This window comes from Bidens hawaiensis, unplaced genomic scaffold, assembly GCF_021521415.1.
Source record: "Bidens hawaiensis isolate Kalapana, Puna unplaced genomic scaffold, B.hawaiensis_p1.1 tig00029671_1, whole genome shotgun sequence".
NCBI lineage: Eukaryota > Viridiplantae > Streptophyta > Magnoliopsida > Asterales > Asteraceae > Bidens > Bidens hawaiensis.
Genome location: NW_027494930.1, coordinates 238,010 through 254,616, shown reverse-complemented (window position 1 = coordinate 254,616; position 16,607 = coordinate 238,010). Strand labels below are relative to the sequence as shown.

The 16,607-nt window shown below is 35.2% G+C and overlaps 2 protein-coding genes across 2 annotated transcripts; one reads left to right on the top strand and one right to left on the bottom strand.

The window, feature by feature from the left end:
• The first annotated feature begins 1,064 nt into the window (after window positions 1-1,064).
• LOC143579368 (auxin-induced in root cultures protein 12-like) lies at window positions 1,065-3,471 on the top strand. Its single transcript, XM_077062697.1, has 2 exons — window positions 1,065-1,338; window positions 3,377-3,471. Exons 1-2 carry the CDS (start codon window positions 1,065-1,067, stop codon window positions 3,469-3,471), a joined length of 369 nt encoding a protein of 122 aa, XP_076918812.1.
• Window positions 3,472-5,815: 2,344 nt separating this feature from the next.
• Window positions 5,816-8,900, bottom strand: LOC143579362 (mitochondrial adenine nucleotide transporter ADNT1-like). Its single transcript, XM_077062694.1, has 8 exons — window positions 8,731-8,900; window positions 7,912-7,960; window positions 7,336-7,499; window positions 6,989-7,026; window positions 6,776-6,888; window positions 6,568-6,681; window positions 6,151-6,489; window positions 5,816-6,066 (listed from the first exon to the last, which is right to left on the bottom strand). The coding sequence occupies exons 1-8, from the start codon at window positions 8,883-8,885 to the stop codon at window positions 5,983-5,985; spliced, it is 1,056 nt and encodes a 351-aa protein (XP_076918809.1). The 5' UTR covers window positions 8,886-8,900; the 3' UTR covers window positions 5,816-5,982.
• Window positions 8,901-16,607: the final 7,707 nt, after the last annotated feature.

Genomic DNA, 16,607 nt, shown 5'->3' with positions numbered 1-16,607 from the left:
TTAACCCATGTAAGATAATATTTGTTGGGTTTTCTCATGGGCAAAAAATACCCCAATATTTTCCTTCTTAGCTCATAGTATGATTTGGACGATCTGGAAGCTCAAGTTGCTTAAGTAAAATTTTTATTTTAGAATATATCCTTAATATTAAGAACTTCTCTTCCACTCGCATTATTAGGCTATGTGTAGTGGGCGCCGATTTGGGCGAATTTTGGGTGCGATGGGGTTACAACACCGCCCCCTGGGCGAAATGTGGGGCGAATTATGGGGGGCGCCAAGTTTTTATCGCCGGCTTGTGTTGTTTGTGGGGGGAGAATTGTGTTTTTAATATTATTATATTGTGATTGAGAGAGGGGGATATATATATACATATATATATATATATTATATTTGTAGCCCCTACACCATTACACCCCAAAAACAAATTCTTACACCTTACTGACTGGGCGTCACACGACGCAAAACGCCTCAATTTGTAGCCCCTCCACTACACATAGCCTTAGTGATAATGTGCTACAACTTTGTTTGCACTATGCACAAACATTTATAGAGGTTTTCAAAAGTTACAGTAAGGCCCCTCAAAATTTTACAATATATCTTCCACATTTAGGTGCTGTTTGTTTTTGCAGACATAAACTGTCTGTAAGCTGATTTCATCTGTTTTTATGTCTGCAGCTGAAGATGTGGTCTGAAGCTCTGTAAGCTGAAAAAATAAGACTGTTTGTTTTTATAAGTTAACACTGTCTGCATAAACTGAAAATACAAACACATTAATTAATAAATTATTTATTAATTCATTAATATCACCAAGAAAGAGAAGTACAAGGAGTTCCAGAAGACGATGTAGAAGAGACTCCATTGTTACTATTCGAATCACCACCGCCACAAACGTCTTCGTCGTCGCCAGAAGACGTCTCCTCCGTCTCCAACCGTGACGGCGACGTGTCCGGCGTCTCAAACGGCGTATTTCCGGCGACCCTACTCTTTCTCCCGTTTTCCTCACCGTTGTACACCGGATTCGAAATGGATGGGTGGCATGGGCGATTAATCCCATCGAGACCGGAATGGCGGGGGCTCAATCGTTTATCGCGTTCAAGGGTTCCAACGGATCGATGACGGTGAAGACGTATAATATTAGCTCCTACTCGTCAATTGTTGAAGGGAAGATTGCGTTTGAAGTGCCGGAGGCTAGTGCTGAGTTTTCCGGTGGGGTGATGAGGATTTTTGCGACGATGAAGTTGCCGGAGGCGATGACGGAGGTGAATCATATCTGGCCGGAGTTTATGGGATGCTTATTGTTGTTTTTGGATGGTTGGAGAGGAGGCAGCAGGAGAGCAGGTAGGGTGAAGATGTGTGAAGCAATAATTTTTAGCTTCTTTTTTAAGATAAAAGAAGCTGATTTCAGATCTTATCTTAAAAAAAAAACAAACAGTCTTCATGGGTGATGTCTGCGCGCCTGCAGACATCACCCCTCCTGCAGATGTTTTAATCAAAAACAAACACAACCTTAGTAACAATTTTTTTACAATGTTCTTTTAATTTTGGCCAACCAAACTTTGACATGTGACATACTTATATGTTTTTCATTAATATAACGTTTAGAATGTGATATATACTATAAAATTTTGAAGATACGTTTTGAAATGTTTATTTCTATCTTTGTTTCGTTTTAAGTTTCATTCAAAACTAAGTTGCGTGTGATAATGTACAATCATCTAACCATATCGACGAACATTTCATTAAAGTTTTTTATAGTTTTTCCGGCTTTTGAATTCCTTTTTTACATGGGTCTTTTAATGTTACGTCTTGGTTATTTTCTACAATAGTGTTTTATGTTAATTAATTCACGTTTTAATTAACATACCACAACAAGCGATTTAGTAGTCTCTCAAACGATGTTGACAAGGATTAATGTTGAATATGAATGATTTACCTTATAGATTCAAAATAGTTGTAATTGAAGATTTGTAGACCAATGATATGATATGTCCTATTTGAAGTTGTCCATGCCCTGATGCAGAGGTTTTATCCACCCCTATAATGGCTATATAATTAATGTCGCGTTACGTGTTGCCTTAAAATATATAGATCATAATCTCGGTATATCTTTTTGATGAGAGCATTCTATAAATTAAATGTTAGTGCTTGCAAGAAACTTGTTATTCTTGTAACTTGTATAACTAAAAATATTCATAGCAAAACTTTTATTTTAAAAATTTTGTTTTAGATTTGAATACAAACTTGTGATAGAGAAAGTGAGGGAAAAAAAAAAAAACATTTTTCCCCGTTTACCGCGTTCACCAGTTTTGTTTATCAACCACATGTGATGTTTTCAGATCAAAGTTTCTTTTGCACATGGATGTTTGTTGTTCTTCTCCCTCCCAATTCTAGGTAATCGTCGTTGTCTATAATCCGGCATTAAAGCACATTTCATGCGTTGATTCCGAATATGTACGTTTAATTTCACATTTACATGCGTTCTTTGTTGATTTGTTCGACGAAATCTCATTGCTGAAGGTTTCTGCTTATAAGCATGCATGTATTTTGCATTCATCTAGGTTCACAATCGCATGCATATTCAATGCAAATGCATCTATGGTTTGTGGATGGTGATACGCAATATTTTGTTTAAATATGAGAAAATGAATTAATATTCGACTTATTACCGATCATGTTTGTATTGTTGTTGTGTGGTTTACGTAACGAAATGCTTGAATTATTGTTGTAAATATCGTGCTTGAATGCATTGAATAACAACTAGTATAGGTTAAATATCACTTCAGGCGAATCTAAACTATGAACCTGTTGAAAATAATGATAGTTTTTTGTTAAGATAATATTAAGTTTGCGAAAATCACCAAAATAGCCATCTTGACAAAAAAAAAAAAAAAACATTACCAAAATAGCCATAAATTTGTTAAATTACCAAGGATGAAGCATTGGTACGAGAGATTCACGTCGCGGACCTATATTGGCGCAAAAGCATGCTATCATGGCTATCGAATGGATTGAAACAAAGAGACGATGCAGAAGGCGCATGAGAGTTTTTTTTTTCATAATGACGCTGGAGGTAAAGGGTTCGCGCAGGAGCAAGAAAGTCAACGGCTATTTTGGTAATTTAAAAAGTCTAGGCTATTTTAATAATTGTTTTAGTCAAGATGGCTCCATTTTGGTTTTGGTAATTCTAAAAGGGCCTGAAATTTTCAGATTTTGATTGTAATAATGTTTCAGGTCGAACGAATCAATGAATATGTTACAGGATCATAATGAGTTAAATCATTAAGCTTTATCCAACCTGTAGTTAATGGTTCGGTATGATATTCTTTTGTAGGTACTGTCACACATGATTTGAAATATTTAGATTTTTTATATGCAGAAACGGATTCTAAACTGGACCGAATCTTGAAGCTTGTTAAGAGTGTAAACTCTGGTAACAAAGACCAAAACAAAATAAACGATTCGAAGCAATGAATGTGATCGAGTATTTTTATAAACAGTACCAAACAATGTGTGATTTGTACGAAGATTAAAGGCCGGGAAGGTGTGAAGTAAAAATGCAGCATGAAGAAGATAAAGAAGACAATGAGTCTACTTCATCTTCAAATTCATTAGGCATGGAATCCGCAGGATATCATTCGCCAGATAGCGGATCAAAAACACCAAATATTGATCAAGCAAAAGTGACAACAACAACAGATGGTGCAAAGGCGGAGAATAAAATCCCAACTATTGAAAGACAGCCGTCCTCGAATATGAAGGTGTTAGAAGACAGAATCATCGCTTTGAAGCACGAGATCGAGACCTTAAACTCTCAAAAGGGTGAACATGAACATGAACATGAACATGCACATGAACAAGTACATGAACATGAACAAGAACTGAAAAGCAAACATGATGAATTCCATAAAAAATTGAAGGAAATTTCGGTATTTCAGCCTGAATTTGCATCTAAAGAGAAGGAGAGTGAAGTTTTGACGAAACTAGACGAGTGCGAGAAGCTTTTTAGTGGCAAGATTGAGGAATCCATGAACCGTGTCCAATATTTGGAAACGGAAGTGGATTCTTTACGGTCTCAGTATAAAAACTTCTCACACCAAAAGGAACAAGAACTCGAGTCTTTAAGAATTCAAAATCAAGAAAAGGATATTGAGCTCAGTAAAAAGACTAAAGAAGCTTCGGATTCCCTTGAAATTTTAAAAAGACTAACAGCTCAAAGTCATGAAACGGAATCCAAGCTCAGTAAAAACACGAAGGAAGCTTCGGACTCTCGTGAAATATTAGAAAGATTAGCAGAGAAATTAAAACAAAAGACCAAGAACGAAGAGGGTTTGATCGAAGAACGAGATGCATTACTACAACAAGTAAAAGACTTGGTGGTCAAGATTGGAAGTATAAATGGTGAAAATTGTTTGTCAAAATACGAAAACGAGAATCAAAGAACGATAAATTCTCATCTGCAGGAAGAACTCCAACAGAAAGATAGTAAAATTTCTACTCTCGAATCAGAGATCGAGGGCGTAAAGAGAGAGCTATCAAGCAAGATGGAGTCACTTGAGCAAAAATACAAATCACTACAAACTGATAAAACAGAACTTGAAGGAAAAAATGATGTTTTAAAAGCATCACTAGAGAGAAAAAATACGGAAACACTTTCTAGTGTCCGAACCACAGTTAAGAAAATGGTAGAAATGATCAACGAATTCAGAAAGAAATCAGAGGACAGTGTCCGGCTTTTGAGCAGAAGAATCACCGTGGCGGAGGAGCTTCACAATGAAACCCGAGACTGGTACAAAAACACCCGGGAAAAAAACGAGCAAGACAGAAAAGACGCTGAGTTAGCATTGCGTAGCATCAAGGCCATGACTTCAACGGTGAGTGACACATTAAGCGTTGCTGAGACGTTTGGGCTTCGGTATGTGGAATGTTGTGAAGAGTTCACGAATCGGGTGTCAAAAGTATGTTGTATGATAAATTTTGTGAAGGATTGGATGAGAGTAAAGAACGGTGATTTGGTACAAGTTAAGAAAGATTTCGATGAGCTTGTAGCTCAAATGGATGATAAAGAAGAAGAGATTCTTGCTGCAAGACAAAAGGTGTTGAAATTGGAAGCCAAGTTAAGGGATTTGAAGAAGATTGTGAAGGAAAATGTACAAGTTAAGAAAGAGTTTGATGAGCTTGTGGTTCAATTGGATGACAAAGAAAAGGAGATTCTTGGTGCAAGACAGAAAGTGATGAAACAGGAGAGCAAGTTAAGGGATTTGAAGAAGCTTGCAAAGGAAAATGATCAAACGATGGTCGTTTTGAAAGAAGAGAAAAGGGAGGCAATAAGGCAATTGTGTGTTTGGATTGATTATCACCGCGGTCGTTCTGACTTTTATAAAAAGGCGTTTTTCGAGTTGGTTAGCAGATACACAAGACGCAACTAACCCTGGTTTAAAACTCATCCGAGCTTCTATAAAGAAGCTAGGAAACTCGAGACCAGATTGGTCTCCGAGATTGCTGTTGGAAACCTACCCAAAACCGGCTTAAAATGCCGGTCTTTTGTCTGTAACCCTTTTTGTTTCTTAAATTTTTAAATGAAAATGACCTTTTCAGCATAACCTGAGCAGCGTCTCCATCAAACAAAAATTACTCAAATCAACAGATTAATTGTTTAAAGAAATCATTCTCATAATCATACCCATAATACAGATCAAACAGCTCACCAACTCTATTAAATATCCTTATTAGGTGGTGTTGGTGTGACGCGAACGCCAAACACCAAAAAACCACAGCAGACAGAGAAAGTGTCGGGTATGTACCGGGGTCCACTATATCAACACTAACAACTTCTAAACCTCTCAGTAACTGAAAGATAACCGAAAGAGAGAAGACAACAAAAAAAATTATGACCTCCATAGTTTATACCCTCCTACTTTCTCTTCTGCAAGCAAAAATAATATTATTCATTCAACATAATTATTATCATAACTAGGATGTTTTTCAATCGGATATCCTCATCTCTACTCCGAGTAGATCCTTAACCACCTCATACGACACGAACGCAATCGCAATCGAAGGAACCACCTGTTTTCCACAAATCAAGATTAGAATATTTCTACAATTTTAATAATTGATATACTAAAATAAAACAGATACAAAATTACAGACCTTGACTGAGTTTGGGACCAAGCCTTTGTACAAGGCTCCAAAGCCTTCATAACGAACAGTTTTCCTGAAAGCATCAACCATACCGGTGTACTCAAGGGCTGATTTGCCATCTGCAGTGACAACAGAAGCTGCATGTTTCCAACCAACCATTTGCATTCTTCTGCGGATGACATCGAGTGGATACGCAACGGTTTGACCCACGGTTCCAGCTGCAGCTCCACACGCAAGCTTTGTTATCACACTCAGGTCAGTGTCCTCGGTTAGCCCAAATGGTCTTGATTTAACCAACCAATCTTTTAAAGATTCATACACCGCAAAATTAAGACCCACATATGGTACCTATATATATACACCACAATTTTAGTGACCAGTGTACATATCTGCAATCATTACGACATGTGTGACTTTTTGACTTACGACGCCAATGACGGAAGGAAGCCACCCTTTGTATAATGCACGTGGACCTTCTTCACGAAGTACGGTTGCAAGAGCATGTGCGATTCCTCGATATTGACTTGGAGATTTATCAGTCTGCAAAAATTAAAGCATTTGTAATTAATGTGAACCAAATAAAGAATTGTATAGCTATTGAAAATGTTTAATATCTAGATATCTTGAAGAATACCTGCACAGTAAGCCGACCTCTAACCAAGTCCATCGGGTAGGTAGCTGACATGGCGATTATTCCAGCACAGGCACCAGCTCCAAGGCGTAAGACAGGGGTCAGTTCAGCATCCTCTGAAAATAGATTTAAAAGATTATCTAATAGGTTCATGTGTGAACAAGTATTTGTTAGCTCAGGGATTTAGTGATGTAAGATAATAAAAATGTTTCATACCGTTTCCGGGTTGCTGTCGGTAGAGCCACAAGATTCCCCTGTTTATCACAAAGGGTAAGTATGTTGAAGCAAAGTCAATAGCTTTTATATCTTAAATGAAGAAAGCAGAAAAAAAAAACGGAAGGAAACCTGACTAATATGTAAAGATATTTGACAATTTTGGCGTTATTTGATTTCACTTTCATTTTCTATGATTTCAACCTGTCTTCTAAAAGATATATATTATATTCTCTATTCCTACAAACTGGTTCAGAACTGCATTTCAATCTAAGAAAATAAACTATATAATAAAGTACTTTGTTAACAGAACCCAAAAAAAAAATTATTAATTTAAAAAGATCACATACTTTGATGCCTCTTCATAGCTAAAGAACTTGACAGCAGAGTTTGGAACGATACGAGCACAATTAGTGCCATTTCCCTTGAACAGCCCACGAAAACCCTCTGTTCTCCATATATACTTCAACCCCTGAACGGTACCATTATATTTGATTGCATGAGGATTTTGGACCTGCAAAAAAACAAAAGCTAAGTATGTTGAGTTTTCTATATTCTTTCATTGTTTAAGGCAAGGTTATCTCAATTTGATTAACGTCTATCCAAGCAATAGCCTCTGCATAGGTTATATCACTCATTTATATGGACTGATAAAAATAGCTCTAGAAATGCAACTGATCTCACGAGTCACGTCTTTCGTTACACTTTTGACTACATTTTATCATTGTTTTTGTTAATAGAGAAAAGACCTTTGTGAGTTTGTGTTAACAACTTCGTAACAACATCCTCAATTGAGAATAAATAATCAGCGTTGAATCACACTTTTACTAAAAGATCCATTATTATGCCAATTTTGAAATAAAGACGACTAATTAATTTATTTTTCCATGGAAAAAAAAAAGTAAACATTCAGACAGATGACCAACCTGGAGCAAAATTTTCAGTCTTTCTAAAGGAGCAACAGCGGTTCTTGATCTGCAGCAAAAAACAACCAGATAAACAAGCAGCCTGTTATAGTTTATAAACCAAGGGTCTAATCAACGGAAACTTATGAAGAAACTTAAAAATTCTTTTCCTAAAACTTATGACTAGTTTCTTCCACCACAAAACAAGCTAATATAATCTATCATGATGTTTTTAAAACACTTTCTTATCAATCACAGGCCAAGTACAAATTGAAATAGAGTAGATCAAACAGATATATCGTACAATGTCAAGAACACCTTCCATGAGTTAAAACACTTAAAACCATAATAACTAATAACCACATGGTCATGTATGTTTCCTTGTTGCATGTTCTACCGACTCTTCTACCATAGTACTACACTTCTTTACAAATGCATCTCCTGATAATGGATAATCTTATCTTAATTATACATAATCAGCTTCAAACAACAAAATCAATCTTTCCATGAATTAAACACCTAAAAGCATAATAATTAATAACCACATCATCATCAAAATAGCGTGTCAAAACGAATAATCTTACTTAAACATATACGACGAACAGAGAAATTATACATAACCAGCTTTCAAACAATAATAATTAGCTTCCCTCCAAACCCTAATTAACTCCTAGTGACTCAAAGTTAAACCTCCTTGTACAAACTTTAGCTCTTAATTATCATATACATACATTTAATCACTTTATTCAATAATAATAATCATTAGGTCAAATAAATAAATGTATAACACAGATCGGAAGTCTAATCAATCAATTAAAAGTAATTGAAAGAGAAACTAACACTCCACCGGCAACGCCACCGGCGACAAGAGACTTGCAGATGCTGAGTAACGCGTGGCGGCTGGGAGCCTTAACACCTTCACTGGCAATCTTAGCTTCTTCAGCGAGATTAGCGATTGTAGCACTGGTCTTTCCTACCACATCCTCAGACGCCATGTAAACCCTAGGTTTATAAATTGGAGACAGGCAAATGAATAATAATAATAATAAGATTAGCCGTCGCAAAGCAAAGCCGCCTCCGGTGATCTATATCAGTCGATATATATATATACGCACATATGCGTATATATAGATTTTTATTGAATGCGAGTGAGGGTGTTGGTGAAAGGGTACGCGCGCGCGTACTGGATTAGTTTATATTTATGGTGTATATTAATCGACCCAAAAACATTCTTTTAACCCCCAAGGGATAGTAGTCAAGGCCAAAGTTCACTACTTTGTATTATACAAAATCAAAAAGAGACATTCGAGTTCTGGTTCAATGACATGAGAATGATGGTTAAACTTGTGATTTTAAGGTCTCAAGTTTGTAGAGATGGTAATGGATCGGGTTTGGGTCGGGTTTAGGTATTTCCAAACACATACCAGATTATGAAAGATTTCGGGTTTTCCCATCGGGTTTCTTATTCGTGGAAAACTAGTATATCCCATGTGCTTGCTCAAAACTACGTTCAATAAAGAATGAAACATAGATTTATAATAATCACGCAGTTAAACCCTTGGAATCGGTGCATATGGAAGATGATGATCCTATTTATATGCTATGTCAAGTTTTAAAAGACAGATGAGATAGCCAATCATTCTTTTAATTTGGTTTGCGTAATCAAAATATAAAACAACTTATAAGGTTTTGGAGATTGGTTTTTTGTGCAATATTAGAGAAAATTACCAGAGGGTATGTAACATAATGATATCAACGATTAAGGTGTGAGAAAAGGTATTACTCCTTAGATGGTTGAGGTTTCTAGTACTTTAACGGGCAAATGTGCATATTTAAGAGTAACTTAGAGATGCGTGAGTTAGTCGGACTAAAAAATTACAATGAGTCTAGAGGTTAAAATATGTGTCGATATTTGTGTCCTTGCATTTTGAGCAATAAAGGAGACTTCTTAGGGCTACATCATGACTAAGGAAGGACACATGATACATCATCCATAATCTATTCTCACATATTCATTCACAACAAAATGATCGAACACTTATTTTCTTTGGACTGGTCAACATGAGTAAGGTATCTTTGTGTTTAGTATTTTAGTTAGGGTAGATAGTTTTAGTCTAAATATATGGGGTATTAATCATATATATATGTTGAATCTATTGTTTTTTTCATGTTATTATTATTATTAGTGGCTTATCATGATGAATGTCTACTAGCGGCTTATCATGATGAATGTCTACATGTGTGGTTGTTTTATCTAGCTTGTTATATTCTCATGGGTTACTTCTTTTAAGTGAGGGTTGTTTTATCTAGCTTGTTATATTCTCATGGGTTACTTCTTTTAAGTGAGGGTTGTTTTATCTAGCTTGTTATATTCTCATGGGTTACTTCTTTTAAGTGAGGGTATGAGGCTAATCATGTTAAGGTTTATTTATGAATTGAGTCGAAACTCAGTCGAAACTCAAAAAAACAAACAAATTACACCTTTAATTACGCGAGCTATCCTAAATCTGAAAGAGTCAACTCACGTGAAACACTTATTTTTATGAATCTACTAAGTACTAACAATAGCATAGTTTAACTATTTTTATGCTAATTAATTGTTTATGGTTAATCATTTTAATGTTATAAACTAAAAATCATTCTTTTAAGTTTTAACGATAAGCAATAACATTCAATGTAAGTATCAAAGAGTACAACCCCTTTCTCCGATCTTCGACAATAATATATATGTCGCATTTGGTGAACTGACTATCTTGTGTGTTAGTTATCCTTGAACATTGTCTTACAGTTTGTCTTACTTTTATAAACTTTTTAACGGCTAAAATACTCCAGAAATTTACATTCCTTAGGCTATGTGTAGTGGAGGGCTACAATTGGGGGCGAATTGTGACACGTAGCGCCCAGTCAGCATGGAGTGGAAATTTGTTTTTGGAGTGTAATGGTGTAGGGGCTACAAGTTGGGCACACAGTGTCTTTTTTTATTATTTTCTTTTTATAATTAAACTAATTAAATAAAAACCAATTTATTTAAATAATTAAATAAAAATGCATTAAAATTAAAAAGAAATACAAAAAAACATAACTAAAAAAATGCATAACTAAAAATATTAAAAAACATAACTAAAGAAAAAAAAACATAACTAAAAAAAAGAAACTAATATCCGTAATATTCGCGCATTTTTTCACGTCGGCGTTGAAACAATAATGCGCCATCGTCGTGAAACCCTTCCGCTTTGAGGGATTCGTAGTCGTCTTTCATTTGTTTTAATTCCAACGTCTGGTTCAACTTTTCTTGTTGTTTGTTGGATGCTCGAAGGTCGGCTCCAATTACGGTGGCATTTGTTTCCAAACGACCGACCAACTCGTTTATTTTAACGGGCTCCGTATTGAATCGTGTTGACGAAGAACCTTCCCCCTTATTTTCCTCGATCTCCCGCGTGGTCGAGGCAACTCCTCTACCTCATCGTCGTCGGGTATATTAAAATCTTGGGCTAAATTAACCGTGTCGTCCAGGAAGAAGCTACGAGCATCGGAGGGTGAGTTTGGTGTGCTCGGATTTGTCGACGACGATGTCTTCGACCTTTTTGATTGTCGAAATGAGCCGGCTCGTTGGGCGACGGGAACGGTTGGTGCCCCGGCCCATTTCGCGCACCTGCGTAGTTTTTTCCAACAATTCAAATACTTGAACGGTTTCCCGGGCCGCTCAAAAGTTTGGCCCTGAGCTCGAAAGTCGCTCAAGGCTTGAGTTATAATGTCGATGTCGTTATGCCCGCTACGCCAGCCGGGCCCCTGCAACCGATTAATTATGCCGGCAAACTTTTGACAATCGGCGTTAAGCCCCTTCCAGTGGGCTTGAACCGCTTCTTTTCCCCGGTAGTCTTCGGGTTTATTGGTTATCTCGAGCCAAGCTTCATATACTTTCTTCCAAAACACCCCGGTGGCTTGAAAGTTAGCTACAAATTAAAATTATTTGTCACAGTTAGTATATATTTTAATAAACACTAAATACATTTTTAATAAATACTTAATATTAAAAAATTTACCGACGTCGGGATCCTCCGAAATGACGATCCAAGCCCTTGCAAGGGCCACCTCCTCCTCCTCGCTCCAATGCTTGTACGGATCACGTTGCGCCATCGACTCCCCCAGTTGTTTTTTTTTGTTTACGGGTCGGCTTTTTGCTTGAACCGGAGGCCCGTGACGTTTGCGTATCCGGTACCGTCGCCGGCTCCGACTCAGGTGGTGTAGACCCGAACGCCGGCATTGTGTTTCGGGTGCTGAGATAGTTGGCGTACATGTTTAGGTTCGGGTCGGAAAATTGATACGGATTCATCGGGTTTCATTGTAAGTTCGATTGGTTCGGTTGGCTCAATTGCGAACCATACGTTTGACCGAAACCAGGGAATTGGTAGTTCGGTTGGCTCGATTGCGAACCATGACCGAAACCAGGGAATTGGTAGTTCGGTTGGTTGGGGTTGTTTCTAGGATTCATTTTGTTAATTTTTTGTAAGAATTTGGGTATGATTTGTGTATAAAATGGATATAAAATGGAGAAGTAGGGTGTATGTGTGTATATATATATATTGTATAAATTAAATAAATTTTTTTTTATATTTGACCGTTTGACAACTGTAATAATAATAAAATATTATTATTTTTCACACAACCCAGGCGACAAACTAACCCCGCCCTCGCCCCTTTTCGTCCACATATCGCCGAGGGGAGGCCGGTGTTCTCGCCCCTCTTCGTCCCTTTTCGTCCAATCCAACGCCCCACTACACTTGACCTTACATGGGTTGGAACCACAACGACCTTCCACTAAAAGGCAATAATCTTTACCAATATTTTATCATGTTGACACCAACGGGATTATGAATTTCTCTCAAATGGTGACTGGTCAGGTATCTAGGTAAATGTTTAAGGTGGTGTAAAATTAGAGAGTGTCGCAATTCTAATAAATCATTTGAGAACTAAACTGATATGTTTGATTACTTGTAAAATGTAGTTGTTTAGCATGCAAGTGTGTTATTTTATTTAAGGTCTCTATTATTGGTTTAGAAATTATGGCCATGTCGCTATCCGTGTGGAAGTTCTAGTTTAGTTGTTTGGTATTTATTGGCCCACCCAGTTACTCATATAGTCATCTTAATATTATTGAAAGTTCGAAAATAGAAAATGTTACATATGAATACAAGTTCTAGTTTAGTTGTTTGGTATTTATTGGCCCACCCAACCACAATCGGATAAAAATATTTTAAGGACTAGTATTAAAGTAAATTTATGTATGAATACAAATTTAAATTCAGACTCGAATAAATCTGATCACTATCCCTCTACTGGTGCTCATCTACCTCATTGTACCATTTAATAAGATGAGATTTCAGGTTGACAGTTTAAACAAATATACTCAATTAAGTCTCATATGTATTTATAAAACCATAAACTACAACTCTAATTATTAATATTCTTTTTGTAATACTGTTGATCAGTTTTCCATGTAGGTAATAGAAAATATAATAAATATTAAATCTATGAACCTGTTACAGCATGGGGAGTAGTAATCGCAGTAGAGTCTAGATGTAGACGACATAGTTGTCAGCTTGATCGAGTTCCCCTTTAGGAGGTATAGTTAAGGATGGTGTTAGTGTTCTTGAGAGGAACCCGGTTTAGGAGAGAGGAAGCACACAAAATTATCATGTGTGTGTGATTAGGTTTTGATGTTAATATTAATCTCTCTATATATAAACCTAAGGGGAAACCCTTTATTAGTTAGTAAGGGTAATATGGCTCATCAATAATTACCAAACTAATATATGATAAGGTATAATTAATATTTTGATCTATTATAATATAAATGATAATGATGGCCATATTAATAAATATATAATATATATTTATTCTTACATTCTCCCACTTGGCCGAGTAATCATTTATTATGAGTATTATATAAGCCTGATCAGGAGTTAACACTCATTTTAGCTTTAAACTTAAACTGGAGCAGAGAAATACAGTCATTGAATTGAACATCACCTCAAGACCCCCATTAATCATATTGCAGTCCTTATTTAAAACCTAAGTAGTTATGATCAAAATTTTCAGGTAAGCCCTTCAGAACGTTTGATTTGTTTATTAATTTGTCTATATGTCATTATGCATGCAGAACATATTAAGAGACGTACAAAATCAAAACAAATGAGGAATTTTAATAGTTACTCATTCATAGTGTGATATGCAGTTGCGCATAGTCATCAATAACCCGTCATTATTATAAGCGCTTTCATAATATTTATGGGTGATACATTTAGTTATCGGATCCTTAAGCATATCATGAATGTATTCGATACGAAAATTTAGATTTCTCAATTTGTTCATAAACGAATAATTAGTTTCATATCGAAATTTAATGCAACACCTCTCGAACTGTTACTGTTAGAGAAAACATGGTAGCTGATTTTATCACAGTAATTCTTCAATATATAATTTATATGGAGTTAATAAACTTATGAGTTCATTGATAAATTTTCAACAACATTTATTGCTAATTGCGTTGTGATTAATCAACACATTATGTCATTATAACTTAGATTGTTGTTATCAGTTCATTATGACTCCTCCATGAGATATATTTATCTGCTAACATAAGAATATATCCTGAAAATTACATTTTCTTATATCTGAATATGATAAAGTTAGAGTAATCTAATGATTTGAATTCTCACTTCTTCTTTTAAATTATAGTCTTCCGTTTCTTTTAAAGATATCTTAGTACTCTTTTAGATGTTTCACATTAATCTAGACATATCTACTGTGTTGCAATTTTGAGTAATATCTAAACGAGTATAGACTGGAACTTATATAAGGCTTCTACTTAATGAAGCATAAGGAAATAATTTATGTGTTCCTATTATCCTCTAAAGTAGAGCAGTATTGTTTGTTACATGTGTAAGGAATATCTTTGAGATCTATAATATCAAGGTTTGTGAACAATGTTTTGACTTATGTAACATATACTTGTCAGAAGAATGTCATATATATAAGGACAAGTTTGTTTTTAGTTGCTCCCACTCATTTTAAGGTAGGTACATTAATCCACTTGGTTTTTGATGAAAATAATTGTATAAAGATTTCATCACATTTTGATGTTTGCATTAACCATATATGGATTTTATTGACTTATAAACTAAAAGTTCTTTGACCTTTAGTTTATAACTTTTAGGTTGTTTTATAAACAAATAAGTATGTAAGCCGACTGTTAGTGAAAGTTGTTTTAATGTTCATCTAACGTAGCTCTTAACTATTATAAGCTACTAGAACAAAAATGATTCTTAAAGAAATCTTTTGTAATATAGGTAAGAAGATTCTTTGATAATTGGTTTATCCTTGAATATAACATTTAACAATCAATCATTCTTCTTACAGTCTTAACATTTCGTATTGGGATTTAGTTTAGTTATGAACACTCTTAGGTGATTCAATCAAATCTCAAAACGTTAGCATGACTTATGGAGTCAATTATGATTTATGCTAATAGTTTAATTATAAGGGGTAGGATCATTAAACTTTCCAACATCCATTTCAAGTTTAGTTAGGGAGGTTACATAATCATCAATGTTAGTAGGTTTTAAACCTAGATTGCCTCCTGAGTTGATTATTGGGTAATTTTAAAAATCTCGGTTTTATGGATTAGCTCTTAGTTAGGTTGCTATCTTTTTTAGGATTCTAAGTATATAAGAGTTGGTGCAGTATGGTGTACAAGAGGTGTGATTGGAGTTTAAATATGGAGTAAAATTTAATGACTCTCTTCCCCATCCTCTTGTACTTCTTACAAGTCATTATAAGGACTTTTTACTGCTCTCACTGACCACATTTAAGAAACACCGAAACTTTTGTAAGGATAGTAGTAAATTCTACAGAGATAAGTTTTGATGAAATAGTGTTGTGATGAACACTGTCTTGTACAAGAGGTGTAATTAAGATAATATCAAGTTTTCACTCATCCACCTCTTGCAAATCTTGTAAGTTATGATTGAGACACTTAAGGCTCCCACTAATATTCGATATCTCTAGGAAAAACTACATGAGAAGTTTCAATGATGTACGTGATGTGGGAATTTGTCATATATACGTTAGACTTAATTTGATTTCCTTTATGTGTCATAAGAAACTTAGGGACATATTTAGAAGAAATCATATTAAGTATATATGAATGGATCTCTTTAAGACCATGAATGATAGAAGATAGATTAGACACAAGCAAATAGCCTTTTAAATGATAAAAGAATTATGCATGAATATTCCGTTTTCAATAACTTCCAAGAATGTCAGTAAAATATAACTTATGGTGGATCCATACTTATTCCTTAAGCCAAGTAATGTTTAGGGCATCAACACATGATTAAAATCACTAAGAATGAGATTAGATGAAATTCACCCTCATCAACCATGTCATGATTTCTCATGAAATTTGGTTTTAATTGATGAATTTTATAAGTCTCATTCGTCTTTTGTTAAATTCTTATTTGCATGATAACAAAAGTTATGAAAGTATGTAGTATCATCTAATTCTATTTAATAAATGTTTCAATCCAGATATTGATAACAAATAATATGAGAGTTTAAGGTAAGAGTGACTTTATGTTGGCTATGCAAACCTCACAACTGTCATAATGTAGCTTAAGTATTGATACTAAATTCTAATTAATCTCCAAAATATTTAA